This window comes from Molothrus aeneus, chromosome 11 (genome assembly GCF_037042795.1).
Source record: "Molothrus aeneus isolate 106 chromosome 11, BPBGC_Maene_1.0, whole genome shotgun sequence".
NCBI lineage: Eukaryota > Metazoa > Chordata > Aves > Passeriformes > Icteridae > Molothrus > Molothrus aeneus.
Window position 1 is genome coordinate 12,020,090 of NC_089656.1, and position 14,172 is coordinate 12,034,261.

Below are 14,172 nucleotides of genomic sequence, written 5' to 3' on the forward strand. Positions count from 1 at the left end.
TAAAAAAGGCAGCCTATTAGAAATACTTGTTTCTCCATGGATAACACACAACTAGCCAGAAACACAAAGAATTTCTAAAATGAGAATTCTGGTTACAAACTCATTTATGGCAGCAGAACAGGCTGCTGACATTACAGGATCTGATAACAAGAAATACTTATTTCCCCTTTAGCTACAAAGTAGTCAGTAGTACCCAAAGCACTTTTTTCGTGAAAAAACAAAGTTATGATTTAACATCCATATTTTCAAAAACTGAAAACAATAATTCCTTTATTTTGCAGTAGGAAAAAAACAAAAGTAGCAAAGAGACATTCCAAGCTCAGAAAAAAACATTTCTCAAAATGTTTTGAAAACTCCACTAAGTTCTTGTTTTGAGGCTGGGCTGGTTTAGGTGTGGGGATTTTTTTAATAGAATTATTATATTTACATCAGAAATATGAGAAACAGGAAATAATCACTATTGCATCTAGTTAGACAAAACTCATTCACACCACAGCTAGGCATTGGTAATGAAATAACCAATTGAAATCTTTTAATGCCAATTCACACAAGACCTTGGGCTACCAGGTCATTTTCACTGAACGTGGAGGAAAGCACAAGCTGTAAAATCCCAGCTGACCCAGTATTTTATCAAAATAAAGGCCAAAGTCACTCTAGATAAGAACCCACGCAACAATGAGGCTTATGAGAGGAAAGCACAGCAGAATGAAAGGACAGATCTTTCCCTGGAGAGCTTTGAGATCCTCTGTACTTGAAACACAAAAAATCAGTTTCACTGGCAACACTGAACACTCACTGTCTGCTCCAGACACACATTTCCATCAGAAACTGCAGCTTAAACACCAAACTATTGACATCCATGCTCATTTTAACAGTATATTATAACATTATTATGCTATGTAATAACACTATTTACTTCACTGTTAATTGACACTGTCAATATAGTTTTGAGTTCACTGGATTTTACCCAACTAGTAAAGCTGTGATTCTTAAGACTTATTACATACGACATTGCAGTACACATTTATCATCAGCAACAGTGATGGCACCTATAAAAGTGACACAAACGAAGCATAACTGTACCCAAAAACTAAAATAAAAAGCTCTATTATTGATAATATAGCCATTCCTCTGAACCAGTTCAGAATTTAAAAGATGGCACTTGCTTGTGCTCTGCTTGAAAGGAACAGCCAAAACTTTCCCAGGCAATATCCTATGCAAAAGATAAGCTGGAGCAGAGTACAAAAATAAGTATACAATTAAGCACAGATCTTGGATTTATCCCTAGATAAACACATGTGAAGACTTCTACTGTACTTTTCAAAACTGAATTAGAGAACAGCCTTGCCCATCAAGTCGTCTGACCCTACACAACTCAAAGGATGTAACAATTTAACAATCCTGTGTTTCAGAAAGCATTATGACTATTTTTCAGTTAAGATACACTGATAGTTGCAGAACGCTTATAATTCTTTGCAAGTGCTAATATCAACATAAAACACTTACCCTTTAGCAACAGTTCTTTGACATTTTCAGTAACTTGATTTACCATTATTCGTCTTCCAGCTCTTAGCACATGCTTTAGTAAATGCTTCCTCTGTGAAGTCTTGAGGATTGGACAACTTTAATAATATTGTATTTCCAAAAGAACTGTTTCTACCTGCTATGACAAAGTGCTGGCTGCAATGTTGAATTGGACTGATCTCTTCCAAGAGGCAAAAGGTCCTTACAGAAAGTTAAGCTGACACTGATATAATCCTGGCATTATAATCCTTTCAACACCAAGAAAATACACAAATATCAGGATCTTAGAGAAAATGCTGCTTGTGAAATCCAAGCCCAGCCACAGTTAAGAGGCACACTGCAGTTGTTTGCACACTTATTCAGAAAAGTGTGCCACAAATCTGCTGCTTGCTGAGTGTGGAACCAGAGAGGGTTTTAAACCTGCTAGTGCCATGAAAAGTGGAGCTCTGTGACGTTTGCCCTGCAGGCATTCCAGCTTTCAAGTGAAAACAGTGATCTGTTTCTTTCCATCTTCAATACATTAGACTAGGATGACCCATTAATGGATGAACCACATGTGAGATCACAAAAAAAAAAAAAAAATAGAAACAGCAGGATGAAATGGGAGGTTTATATAAGATACACAAGAAATACTAACTTACTGATTCTAAGCACTTCATAATTCCCAGAGCCCCCACCATTCTGCCCATGCACAAGGAGATGCTCTGCGTACCAGCACACCCCTCACTAAGACTTGCTACATGATGAGGTAGGTGCAGTCACCAGGAATACCTGTGTAATTAAAGATGCCAAGGCACTTTTGAGAAATTGGATTCAGGAACTCACATCACTTGGGAGCTTTCATAATATAACCTGATAACCTGTCACTGCCAGATGAAACAAAAATCCCACTGTAAAAACAACCTTTATTTCACTGTAATCCACTTCAGAGGTTCTTTCATGTGCAACGGCTCCAGAACCATTTCTCACGATTATCCTCCCTGAAACTCCATCCCTTCACATGCATGAGGGCACCTCAGATACAGCACACCTTCTATCAAAACACAGGGAGCAGCATTCTGGTATTTTCCCTGCCTCAGGAAAAGCCTCTTGTCTTTCTACAAAATGTTTCCACTTTCTCTGAAAGACTGCAACATACATCTATGAGACCAGTATGCAGATTCCATGCAATATTCAATTCAAACTCACATTTCTTTCTGAGACCAAATACAGAAAATTCTTTTCAGCCCTACACATGTGCAACTGACCATAGCTTCACAGCAGAAAAGAGAAAACAACAAAAACAAGCCCAAAACCACACACCACTATTTTGGATGTACCTGTTCCCTCCTCCAGCTCAACACAGGGCAAAGAAACAATTGTGCAGGTACAAACCATGGAGTGAGAGAAAGCAGATGGGAACAGTGACCATAAAGGCCAGTATTGCCACCAGCTCAAAAAACTTCCTGCAGGGAACAAGTGGAAAGAAATAAGGTAAGAGCCAGGATGCTAAATCTGCTCCAGAGATGCAGAAAATGACAGAAGAAGATTTAATTACTTTGAACATTTCAATGCATGTACATTCTGTGTATTGCATATTACACAATGTACATTCACAGATATCTATCTACTATCATCCACTCCTGGAAGACAGCAGAAAGACATTGGTAGCCACTTCCAAGCTGATTGTGAAACCCTGAATGTGACTGATTTTAAGTCAGTTAACTCATACAGAAAGTGCTGAACATCAGATATTTCTTCCATTTGAGAAATACTGCGTTCCATGTGGAAACAGAGTTCATGAGAGTTTGGTTTTTTTTAAGCCAAGGAAAAAGGAAAGGGGAGGGTGTTTCAAGGAGAAGGAAAAAAAAAAGAAAAAAAAAGTTAAGCAAATCCAAGGATGACCTTTCAATGTGAAGTGCTACAAACAGCCAAAACTCACTATAACTCTGGTCATAATACTTAGAGAAATTACAAATCAGCATGATACTTCTCCAAGCAAAGAGTCACTCCTTCCCACTGAACATCTCAGAGGGTGGAGAGAGCTCTGACATTGCCCATGATAAAGAGAAAACCACTGTTCTTCTTAAATACAAATATTTTGACACACATTTACAAAGAGCCCACAAGTCTCACAGAACAGCAGCACACGTTTCCCACAGTGCAGCACAGCACAGATGTCAGATATCTGGAGAAGCCACAGTGGCTTTTACCATCATTTTACAGAAAGTTCATCTGTTTGCAAGAGCACCAGAGCAAAGTGGGTATAACACAATAGCTTAGAGAAACTCTTCAAAGAGCAATCAGCAACATTAGATCACTTTTCTGCTTCACCAGTCAGGAATTAGGCACTTGAACACAATCTAAGTCAGAAAACACTCCAAGATGTAGACTAGTGAGTTTGCTCCTGCTAAATATATGCTTCGACCAAAAAGTCTACAATACAGTGTCTTAAAAGGGCAAAGGCAAAATACTGCAATTAAATAATTCTCTCTGTGTTGCCTTGAGTCACAGCTTTAAAGCTCCTTGCCTGTGTGCTAAAAGGCATTTTAACACAAGGCAGATAATCATCCCACTGTCTGGTTACACAGAACTGGGATTTACCAAACATGGCTCAACTGTACCTCCTCTCATGACTGGCCACCATGTGTCAGAAATTAACCCCTGACATTGTCACCAGATTTCCTGGAACACAGAAACACATCAAGAGTGAGTGGTTTTGTGCTGGCCTAGACAAAGAAGACAAGGTAAAAGTGTCATGCAGGAGCTGAAGCAAGGATTGGCTTGTGATGCTCTCAAAGCAGCCATGCCCCAGCACAGGGTGCAAAACACAAACAGGAATCAAAAGGAAAGGAAAGGATGCTGTTGAGGGGATGGGAGTGGCCAAGTGGCACTACTGCCAAACACTTCACATTGTGAATTCACAGACTGGACAGTTAAAACCTTAGCAGAACAAAGCCCAAAAGATACAGGAGCAGAAGGTTCTAAAATCAGATCTGCAAGACAATTAATGAACTTGTACCTTTGTGTCAGTTCTGGACACAAATAGATACTACAGCAAGTAGTAGAAAAAAGTAAGACCAATTGTACTATTTAGAAGGGGATCAGCAAGACAAAGCTCCTGAATGCAAAGGGAAGGCAGAAGAGAAACAGTAATGTGCTGTCCTCCATCAGAGACAGCAGCAGCTCTGCCATCCTCTAGAATTACCCCCAATCCTGACTCAGATCTGACCAGAGCTGGACTTTGCACACAGTAACTAAGCTCAGGGCTACTCAGCTTGCAGAGACAGGGTCATAAAACAAAGTAGCATTGCTATAGATAATTTCATGGAAAACAATTATACTGCAGGGCATAAAAACTGTGTTTAACTGCAGCAATCAGCAATGCAAAGCATGCAAGAGCAAGTCTCAACAAATTTGCCCTTCTTAACTCAGCAAATGAGCAGCTTCTAATGGCACACCATAAAAATCCTTTTTTCCCTTTGACATGGAAGTGAAAGTCAGAAGCTTGTATGGTCTGCTTCATGATAAGAGGGTAAATGCAGTGATTGAATGATGTTCCTAATCCCTCAGATAAACAGAAGAAATTGCTGGCTACTGGTAGGAGATGAAACTGAAGGCTGGTAATTAGACTGCAGGGAAAAAATCCCATGTAGTCTTGTTGAGGCATAATTACCTTGAACCTATCCACAGCACAGAGCGCCTCTGCCCTACACCCAGCTCTGCCAGGATGTGGTTACACAATTCCTGCAAGCCAGCCTCCAGCAGCAGCTCCCAGCTTTGATTCTCCTTCTGAAGCAATCGATGGATTGCATCCTCATGACAGGACAGATCATGTGCCAATCGATGAAAGAGCTGGGTTTCCAGGACAATGCAGGTCACTTGGGTGGAGAGAAAGGAGCAAATTAAGCATTCTGCATTCAAGAGGATGGACCTGTGGGCCAAAAACCCAGGAGACATGAGGCAAACCCAAAATGTGAATACCTGTGGAAATGCTGACCATGCCTTAGACAGAGGAGCCTCCTGGCACAGCACTGTGACCATCACACAGAGGTGGGATGATGATCACCCTTTCTGCACCCCCAGCCACCTCCTCCCTCACCCCTTGCCCTGCCTGGCACTGGCCTCTCATCTTCTGCTCAGCAAAATGCCATTTCATTTGTATTTCCAATAAGTCTAAAGCTGCATCCAGTCAGCAAAGCTTAAGTGCCAACTTATCAAACTTCCCCATTCATCCATCAGCTAATTGAGTAAAAGCTTTTTGGGGCAATTAGCACTTTATTCTGCATCTCTCTGTCCTACAGAGAACAAAGAAGATCAAAAGATGATTAAGAAAGAACTCCATCTGGTACCTTTAACAGCAACAAAAATTTGAGAAAATGTATTCCCAGATCTGTTCTGACCTGTACCTCTGCTGCTCAGACATGATTTAACACTGCTGGAAAGTAAACAACTTTCTTTTCCAAGCCATACCTAGAACCCACCACAAAATCTAAAGCCCTATTAAAAGCCTGTTAGGAAAAAAATACTACTCCATTCACTCCAAGAACTTCTTTATATGCTTCAGAAGTGACAGTTGTGAAATAGCATTTAAAATAAAAGCTACAGGGAACAAATAGGCTGTAAACAGGCTACAAAATAACCTCCAGAGACAGTTACATATATATATATATATACAGTTACAGTATACAAAATGTTGGCATATTCAAATTCCAGAGGTTTATCCTACATGCATTGTAAGGGCTGTATTTTTGTCTAGACCTTTTAAATTTAAAGACAGACATTTTAACTGTCATGTATTTGAGTCTGTGAAAAGACTAATTTTTGTGTGTATGTACTTTATGTTGCTTGCTTAAAACAAAGATATTGTTTGCTTGGCAATTGCTACAGCAGCCACTGTGAAAGATGCTCAGTCCTCCATGCACGACAAAATCCAAATATGCTGAAAGAAATCATCCAAAGCAGCTCAACTGAGAGAACAAGAACAGTACTACCCATTGCTAAGGGATCACTTGGCAGCATTTAAACAGTTGCCTATTGAAAACTAATAATTAAGAAAGAGGTTTTACTAAACCAAACAAAAAAAGAACCTCTGAAATTTTATTATCTGAGAATAAAAATCAGCTTAGCACAATTAAGAGATGCAAAATTTCCAATTCAGAGGTTACTGAAGACAAAGGAAACACCCCTAAATTGTAATTCAAATAGGCTTTAAACCAGGTCTTAAAATGGTGCATTTATCTTCTCTGTAATTCAGGTCACAGAACAAATATTTAAAGCACAACGTCGAACCAACAAGTTGAAGACATGGATCTTTTGATCAAAGAAATCTTGCTCCATGTGTTGGTGCTAGTAGCAATTTTTCCGTAATTTAAAGCAATCTGCACATTATTTGTTGCATCACAAACAAAAACAGATGTAAATCCTTAACTTGGTCTTGGAAGGGCAAAGTCACCAAATGCAGCTTTGCTCTCCCTGTGGCACTGGGTATCCCCCATGCTGTTACCTGCACTTCAAAACAAGGCAGTGGTCACTAACTCTGATCTTTCTCAAGGTGGTTGTTCCAACCTCAGCCAACAGCATTTATTAGACTACATTTTTAGGTTTTGCTACATTTACAAGGCTAAATTTATTAGGTTTGGCCACATTTCCTAGTCAATGAGACTGCAAACTACCTTAGTCTTCATTCTACACAGAACTTTGGAGCAAAAGCCAAAATTAAAATTTACATTAAAAAGCACGCAAAAACTTATGCTTTAATTTTGTCACAGCAGGAAAAAGAAAGCAGATGTCACTATTTTCTTTGAGGAAGAGAAACACAAGAAATTTGTAAGGGGAAATTGAATAACACACACAGATCAATTTTATACATGAAAGAGAGATGTAATACAAACACAAGACACCCAAAAATGTACTTAAAATTCTTTAGAAAAGTTCAGAGATTGTATAGGAGATATCACTTCAGCACTATTAAAATATTCCCAAGCTTGGACTCAACTCAAGTTTGGAACGGCAGCTCAGCAAGCACAGAATTAGTTAGAAAATCCATGTATTTTCATGGATTTTCTTTTCTACAACTGCTTGGCCTTCTAATGCAGGTGTTCTCCAAAACACCAAAAATCTGCAGCTGCAAAAGACCAGCTGCAGATTTTTCTTTTGGGTTTTTTCAACAACCTTTCCTTAGGTTTTGCACCATGCAGACACATGCACACACGGGTAGGGGAGCTGCTTTCACATCACTCAGACATATCACAGAGATTCTTCCCAGAGCTTTTTCAAATAACTGAAATACCAGAGAACCCACAAAAAGGCCCATGTTTTCCTATATTTAGCTAGGTCTCCTGTTCACCAGCAGCTGGCACCACGATCCCCTTGGTACTGGACAGCTGCAGCCTCTCAGCTCAGCCCTAATCACTGCACAAATTAGAAGAAGTAGGAGACATGCTCAGCAAAAGTAGCAGTTTATGCAGCAACAAGAACTTTTTTGTTTTCCTAGACAAGCATTTTAACAAATTAAACCTTACTAGACTACAAGCCAATAAAATAAAACAGAGTTATAGACCATGGGCTCTAGGAAAATGAGCTCCTCAGAAGAATTCCTTTGATTCCAGGGTATAAAGAAGTATATACCACCTCCTTCACCCACCCAGCTATTATAAACAGCTAATTATGTCACAAAGCACTTTTCCACTCTCATTTTTCACATGCCAAACTCTTATCTTTCCTTGTCTGAAGCAAGAGTCCACTTCTCTATGCACCTGTATTGCTGAGAAAAGCATTCTGGAATTTAGCACTGCAATCATCACTGTGCTAATTGCTGATTGCTCAAACAGAAAGCAAAAGAATTGAAAAAAAAAGAAAAAATGAAAGAAAAGGAAAAAAGCCCTAACAACAAAAAACCTTCCAGGACTTCTAAAGTATGACCCTGCTGCTAAGACCTCTTTCAGGATGTGCATTGAAAATCAATTATTGCTGTGGATCCCACAGGTACTCTTTCTGAAAAGAAATAAATATTGACATATTTAGCACTGACAGGACACCTTTAATATCTCTAAATTTACACATCATACTTTTCACAGAGGGGAAACCAGATGCCAGCACAACAGGAAAAATAAACCCCTTCCCATCAAAATGCCACTACACTGAAAAATACACAGTCTCCATTCCATTTTCAGTAAGAGAACAATTAACAAACCACCAGAAAAGACAGTTCACTGACATCAGTATTGCTATTCTCAGGTTACTTTCTTTTCTCTGAAACAATTCAGAGGTTCTGCCTCAACTCCACCCCAGGCTGCCTCCTCTATGACCTTTCTGCAGCTTTTAGGCAACACAAAAAATGCTGAAGACGCTTGTGCTACAGAGGTTATGCAAAAATATTCCACTATGACCACCATAACAGTGCCATTTAGCCACACTGCTGCCAGCAGAAGTTCTTAAGATAACTTAAATGAAATTTGGACATGTTTCTGTTGTCCTATTTAGCCCTACTGTCTAATTTATTACGTGACTAATTTTATCTTATCTCTGAACTTGGCCAAAACACCTACATGTAAGAATTAGGCACTTTGAAGAAGAATTTTTGAATGATTTATGTGTCCCCATTAAAAGTATCTTCAGACATATCTCATGTGAGCTTGCAAAAGTCTTGCAAAAGACTGAAAATCTTTACAGTAAGTTACCACAGATTAAAGCAGTGAACCAGGAAGTTTAAAGTAAGAGCACGCTGCTATCACACCAGAACTTTACCCACACTTTCCAAAGCAGCTCACTGCAAACGAGCAGCACAATCTGCTGCTGCACAAGAACCCTGAGCACGCTGCCACAGAATGCAAGCTCGAGGTAAAGGTCTCAAGTCTAGTCAGAGAACTCTGGGCTTGGAGGAAGCCATGTGATAACTGGAACATAAGCAGAGCAATTCCTTGGCAAAACCAAGGGTGGCAGCTGACCAAGGCTAGTTAGTGACACCAAGCTGATTAGTGTCTCATTTCCACACAAAAGTCAAGGGAAGATAAATAACTTCCCACAGGACACATGACATTGCCACACTTTGGTTAACTGGGTGCACAATGACTGTGGAGCTGAGATTTCTATTAAAGCAAAGTGTATTTGGTTTTTTAAACACTATTCAGACCCCACTGTCCCTCTTTTTGCCCTGTGTACCCAACCTAATATGCTGGCTTTATTTCAAAGACAGAGGGGATGCCAAATTCACATTTCTCATCCCTGACGATCCATAAAGAAGGGCTCACGTGTTTATCATAGGATCACAGGATAATTCTTTGTACTTCTTTTTCTAAATGAAAGATGTCAAAGTCTATTACAAGCAGTGGCAGTCAGTGGAACCTACTTAGAAATAAAAGGCTGATTTTATTCATAAGCAAGCACTGGAACTATCTGACAAGGCTAAATTATTGCACACTGACTAATGCCTTCTTATGGAAATGGTTGACAATAAATTCTGTTGCAGAACAGTTTCACATCTGCAGATGTGAAACTTGATGTCCTAAAAAAAGCAAAATTCAGGAAAAAAAAAAGCCTTCAAAACCAGAGATATGACAAATGAAGGCAGTGGTAAAAAGATCAAACCCAAAAAAAGAATCCACCAGAATCATAAGCAACAGCCTAAGATATCGTGCAAGGAGTACTGCACAGCACAGCCTGCAGACTGTTAGAGAGCAGCTATAAACAGCTACAGTGCCATGGCCACACTCTGGAAGGGCCATGTCCTTACTGAGTCACCTCAACCAATCCAACCAAACTGAGCAATCCAAACAAGTCCTGGAATCAGGTTCTGAATAGCAAGATGACAAAATAAAATCTTCCCAGCAGAAGGTTCACCAGAACAACTGCAACCAGTTTCTCACACTGCCTGTGGTGGGGCTATTTGATGGCACAGACAGCTGGACCATGGGCACAGCTCTGTGTGCACCCATGTGCCAGTAACAACTGTGTGCACTTGGGTAAGGCCACAAGCTACAACTTGAACCCTGCACTCAAGTCACACAGTTTATCTTATCTCCAGTCAGGGGCATCCCCAACACCAACAAATCCCTCCATGAGCCCTGTAATCAGCTGCCACAGAAGGCTCTGCAGGGTCACCCTCTTGCCTCCAGTCTGCAGGCTCCAGCCAGTGCTGAACAGCTCTGAGATACTCTGCCTTCAATAGGAGCTGCTACCTCTGCTGTGTCACATCATCAACACCCCCTGTGTGAGGGGCCAGGGTAACTGCACAGGATGTAGAAACCCAGCACCAATACCGAAAGGAATAACACAAGACTGAGTTCAAATTCCCCTCTACAGAGCTGCAAACCCAAGAAACCCAGGGAAAAACAGAAAAGGCTAGTGAGGAAGAACATGCTTGTCAGGACAGGTAGGCAAGACACGTATCTTTATACACACACCCCGAGGATATGAAACAATACTTAATTACTGTGAAAGTAAATTAAAAAATGGAAGGCAGTTAGAGTTCAAACAAAAACAGACCTAGCTACCATATATTAGTAGAGAAATTACTAGATATTTATCAGCTTTAAAATAGAGAGACTCAGCTAACTTCCAGCAGCATGGCTGTGCACTGCAGCTGGGACAGCAGCACATTAGAGGCCACAGCCTGCCAGTGAGTGATGGACTGTGACAGGAGCTGAGTGGGTATCCTGAAGTGGATTGGTTGCACACATCCTACAGGCAGCCTCATACCTAAATAAGAGGTGGTTTGAGTTGGCCTTCCTTTATCCACCATGGTAGCAGCTTCCACAAGCCACATTTACCAACCCATGGCCAAAGCTAGCTACTGGAAAAAGCATTCCAGGTGTCCACCTCGACCTGCTGAGACGGGTAAAAAACACCTGTTACTTTCATACACACAGGGACTGCATGGTAAGTAGCCTGAGAGTAAACCAGTCCTATTTTACAAAACAAATTAAAGGCCCTGCACAGCCTTTAGGGCAAGTGCCTCTGTCTGTAGTAACAGACAGCTTGGGAAAAGCACCTCCCTTTCATCACCCTAAAACACCCACACCAGGCATGGAAAGAACGGGCATTAGGGCTATATAAGCTACTTGGTCTGCAAAATCTAAAATTTCCTTGAAAATGATACAAAGAAAGAAAGAAACTCCCAATGCACAAGTATTGGAGACTGAAAAGCATTTTCTCAGAGAAATGAGCAAGTTAACAAGGCAGGAACTGAACTTGGTTCTTACGACAGTTGAGTATCACTCAGCAAAACAACCCTGTTGCCTTCCTTAAGCACAGGCCTGAGGCGTGCAGGCTCCCTTCAGGGATTACTGTACATTCAGTTACATTTGCAGTCTGAGAAGTTTGACTGCACAGGCAAGGAAGATCGGATCAGGTGTTTACTGCTTTGTCTTTTGTTGCCTAGAGTCACTCATGATTCACTGAGGGTAAGTCAGATTCACCAGATGAACCCATGGGAAGATCCTCTTCCTAAAGGTTACAGAATGCTAAACATAACCAAGGCAGGAAAAAAAAAAAAAAAAAAGGAACAGATTGCACAAAGAGCTAAAACAACCTTGTACCAGGACCATAGTACTGCCCAAATCTAAGTGTCCTTCACATTCCCACTAGAAACACTCACTGTATTTAAAGTGATTTATATCTAAAAGTCACGGCAAAACACCAAGACAGGCTGAGCACTCATATCAGCTGCCTAGTTAAAGAATGTACTTCTCACCACCCAAAATCCCCTCCTACTTACGTGATTTTCTTCTGAAATTGGAATAATTTAACCCCCCCAAGAAAAAGCAGCAGCTCTGCCTGGCAGGAGCGGTTGAGAGAGCCACAGAGGCACAAAGCACTTGCTGTAGTATTCAAGGGCCCGGTTTGCAGGAGAGAGACCTTGCAGGGCAGCCGCGTTTTTTAAGATGATATAAACAAGCAAAGCGGACACCGTTAAATTCGGCTAATTTAACTGCATTCTCTATCACCCGTTTATTTTCGCAGTGGAGCACTGAAAACATCTGAGCCTATCTCCACGCACTCTTATCACCTCTGGAGAAGGCAGCTTGTGGGAGCACCGATAAGAGCTGTACCCCGGGCCAGCCCCGCTCCCCGCCGCGCCCCGGGCTATCACCAAGCGCCGGGGGGGGCGGAGGGAACCCCGGGCTGGCTCTGGGGAACCCCGCGGCCAGGGCATCCCCGGCTGCGCCGGCCGGGCTGCGCTGCCCCCGCTCGGCACGGCCCGGCCCGGTCCTCGGGCTGACACGGGCGGCAGCGCTGCCCCGGCGCGCCGGGCTCCGCGTCCCGGCCGTGGCAACAGCGGAGCCGCCGCCACCCGGCGCACCCGGGGGGCTCCTCCCCAGGGCGCGGCGCCCCGAGCAGCCCGGCAGGCACCGCCAGCGCCCCCGCCTTTGTCTCCGCCGCAGCCGGCGGCAGCGGGGCGGGAGCCGGGCTCCCCGAGCCCCGGAGCGTGGGCACCGCCGCCCCCCGCCCCGGCCGTGCCCGCTCACCGTCGGAGCTGACGGTGTCGTAGGAATCGCCGGGGGCGGGCGCCGCGGCCGGCTCCCGGTAGTCCACCCAGCTGAGCCCTTCTACGCTGTCGTACTCGGCGCGGGGCTTGTCCTCCACCGGCACCACGGTGAAGTGCGGCATGGCTGGCGGGGCGGAGAGGGCTCCCCGCGGCACCGCGGCGAGGCAGGCGGGACGCGGCGCGGAGCCGGCGGCGCATTCCTGCCCCGTGCGGTCACTTCCTCTCAGGAAACCGCGCTCCTCAACTCCACCCATTCCAGTGCGAGCGCCGGGGCGGTGCGGATCCCGCCGCCCCCGGGGCCGCCGCGCCAGCACCGGGCGCGGGGGCGGGGGTCGCTCCGCCGGGCGGCCGCGCTCGGCAGCGGGGGCGCGGAGGAGGGGCCGGAGGCGGCGAGGCCGGCGAGGGGAAGGGGAAGCCTTCCTCCTGCATTCATAATGACAGGAGCCGGGCCCGGGGGCGGCGGGAGCGGAGCGGGGCGGGGCGGGGCGGGCGCCCTCCGCCGCCGCACTCCCTTGCGGGCGCTGCCGGGCCGCCTCGGGGAGGAAATTTCCCCCCCATCGTGGCCCGGGCTCCCTTCCCTGCCGCCGCCGCCATTTGCTAGGCGGGAGCGATGCGCGGAGGGCGGCGGCGGGGATGGGTTAGGGTGGTCCAGGAGCGCCTGGAGGGACGGGGTGGTGCGGGCAAGCATCAGCAAGTGAGCCCCGGGCAGGGGACACGAGAGCCCCGCCGGGCCGGGCAGTGAGAGTTCTAGTTAGGGATATCACGGGTAGTTATCCCTAGTTAGGGATATCACGGGTTCCAGCCCGGCGTGGTGCTGGCGGACAGGCAGAAGGCGCAGTGGTACCCGGAGAGCCGGGCGGTGTGCAGGGTGCCGGTACCGGGCGGTGTGCAGGGTGCCGGTACCGGGCGGTGTGCAGGGTGCCGGTACCGGGCGGTGTGCACGGTGCCGGTACCGGGCGGTGTGCAGGGTGCCGGTACCGGGCGGTGTGCACGGTGCCGGTACCGGGCGGTGTGCAGGGTGCCGGTACCGGGCGGTGGGCACGGTGCCGGTACCGGGCGGTGTGCAGCTGTCCCCGCTTCCTGTGGCTGCCGTGGCAGCGCAGCGCTTCCCTTGTGCTCGCTCCGGCGACACGAAACCCTCGGCGGGGACGTGGCAAGCGGAGCCAGCCCACGGGAACGGG

The 14,172-nt window shown here is 44.9% G+C and overlaps 1 protein-coding gene across 2 annotated transcripts in view; it reads right to left on the bottom strand.

Annotated features, from left to right (window-relative positions):
* Window positions 1-13,245, bottom strand: part of SLC12A4 (solute carrier family 12 member 4) — a 47,371-nt gene extending 34,126 nt beyond the window's left edge. For both annotated transcript variants that reach the window (XM_066557179.1, XM_066557178.1), the window contains exon 1: window positions 12,972-13,245. In XM_066557179.1, the coding sequence (XP_066413276.1) occupies window positions 12,972-13,245 (274 nt within the window). The remainder of the gene's footprint in view (window positions 1-12,971) is intronic.
* Between the last annotated feature and the right edge of the window lie 927 nt (window positions 13,246-14,172).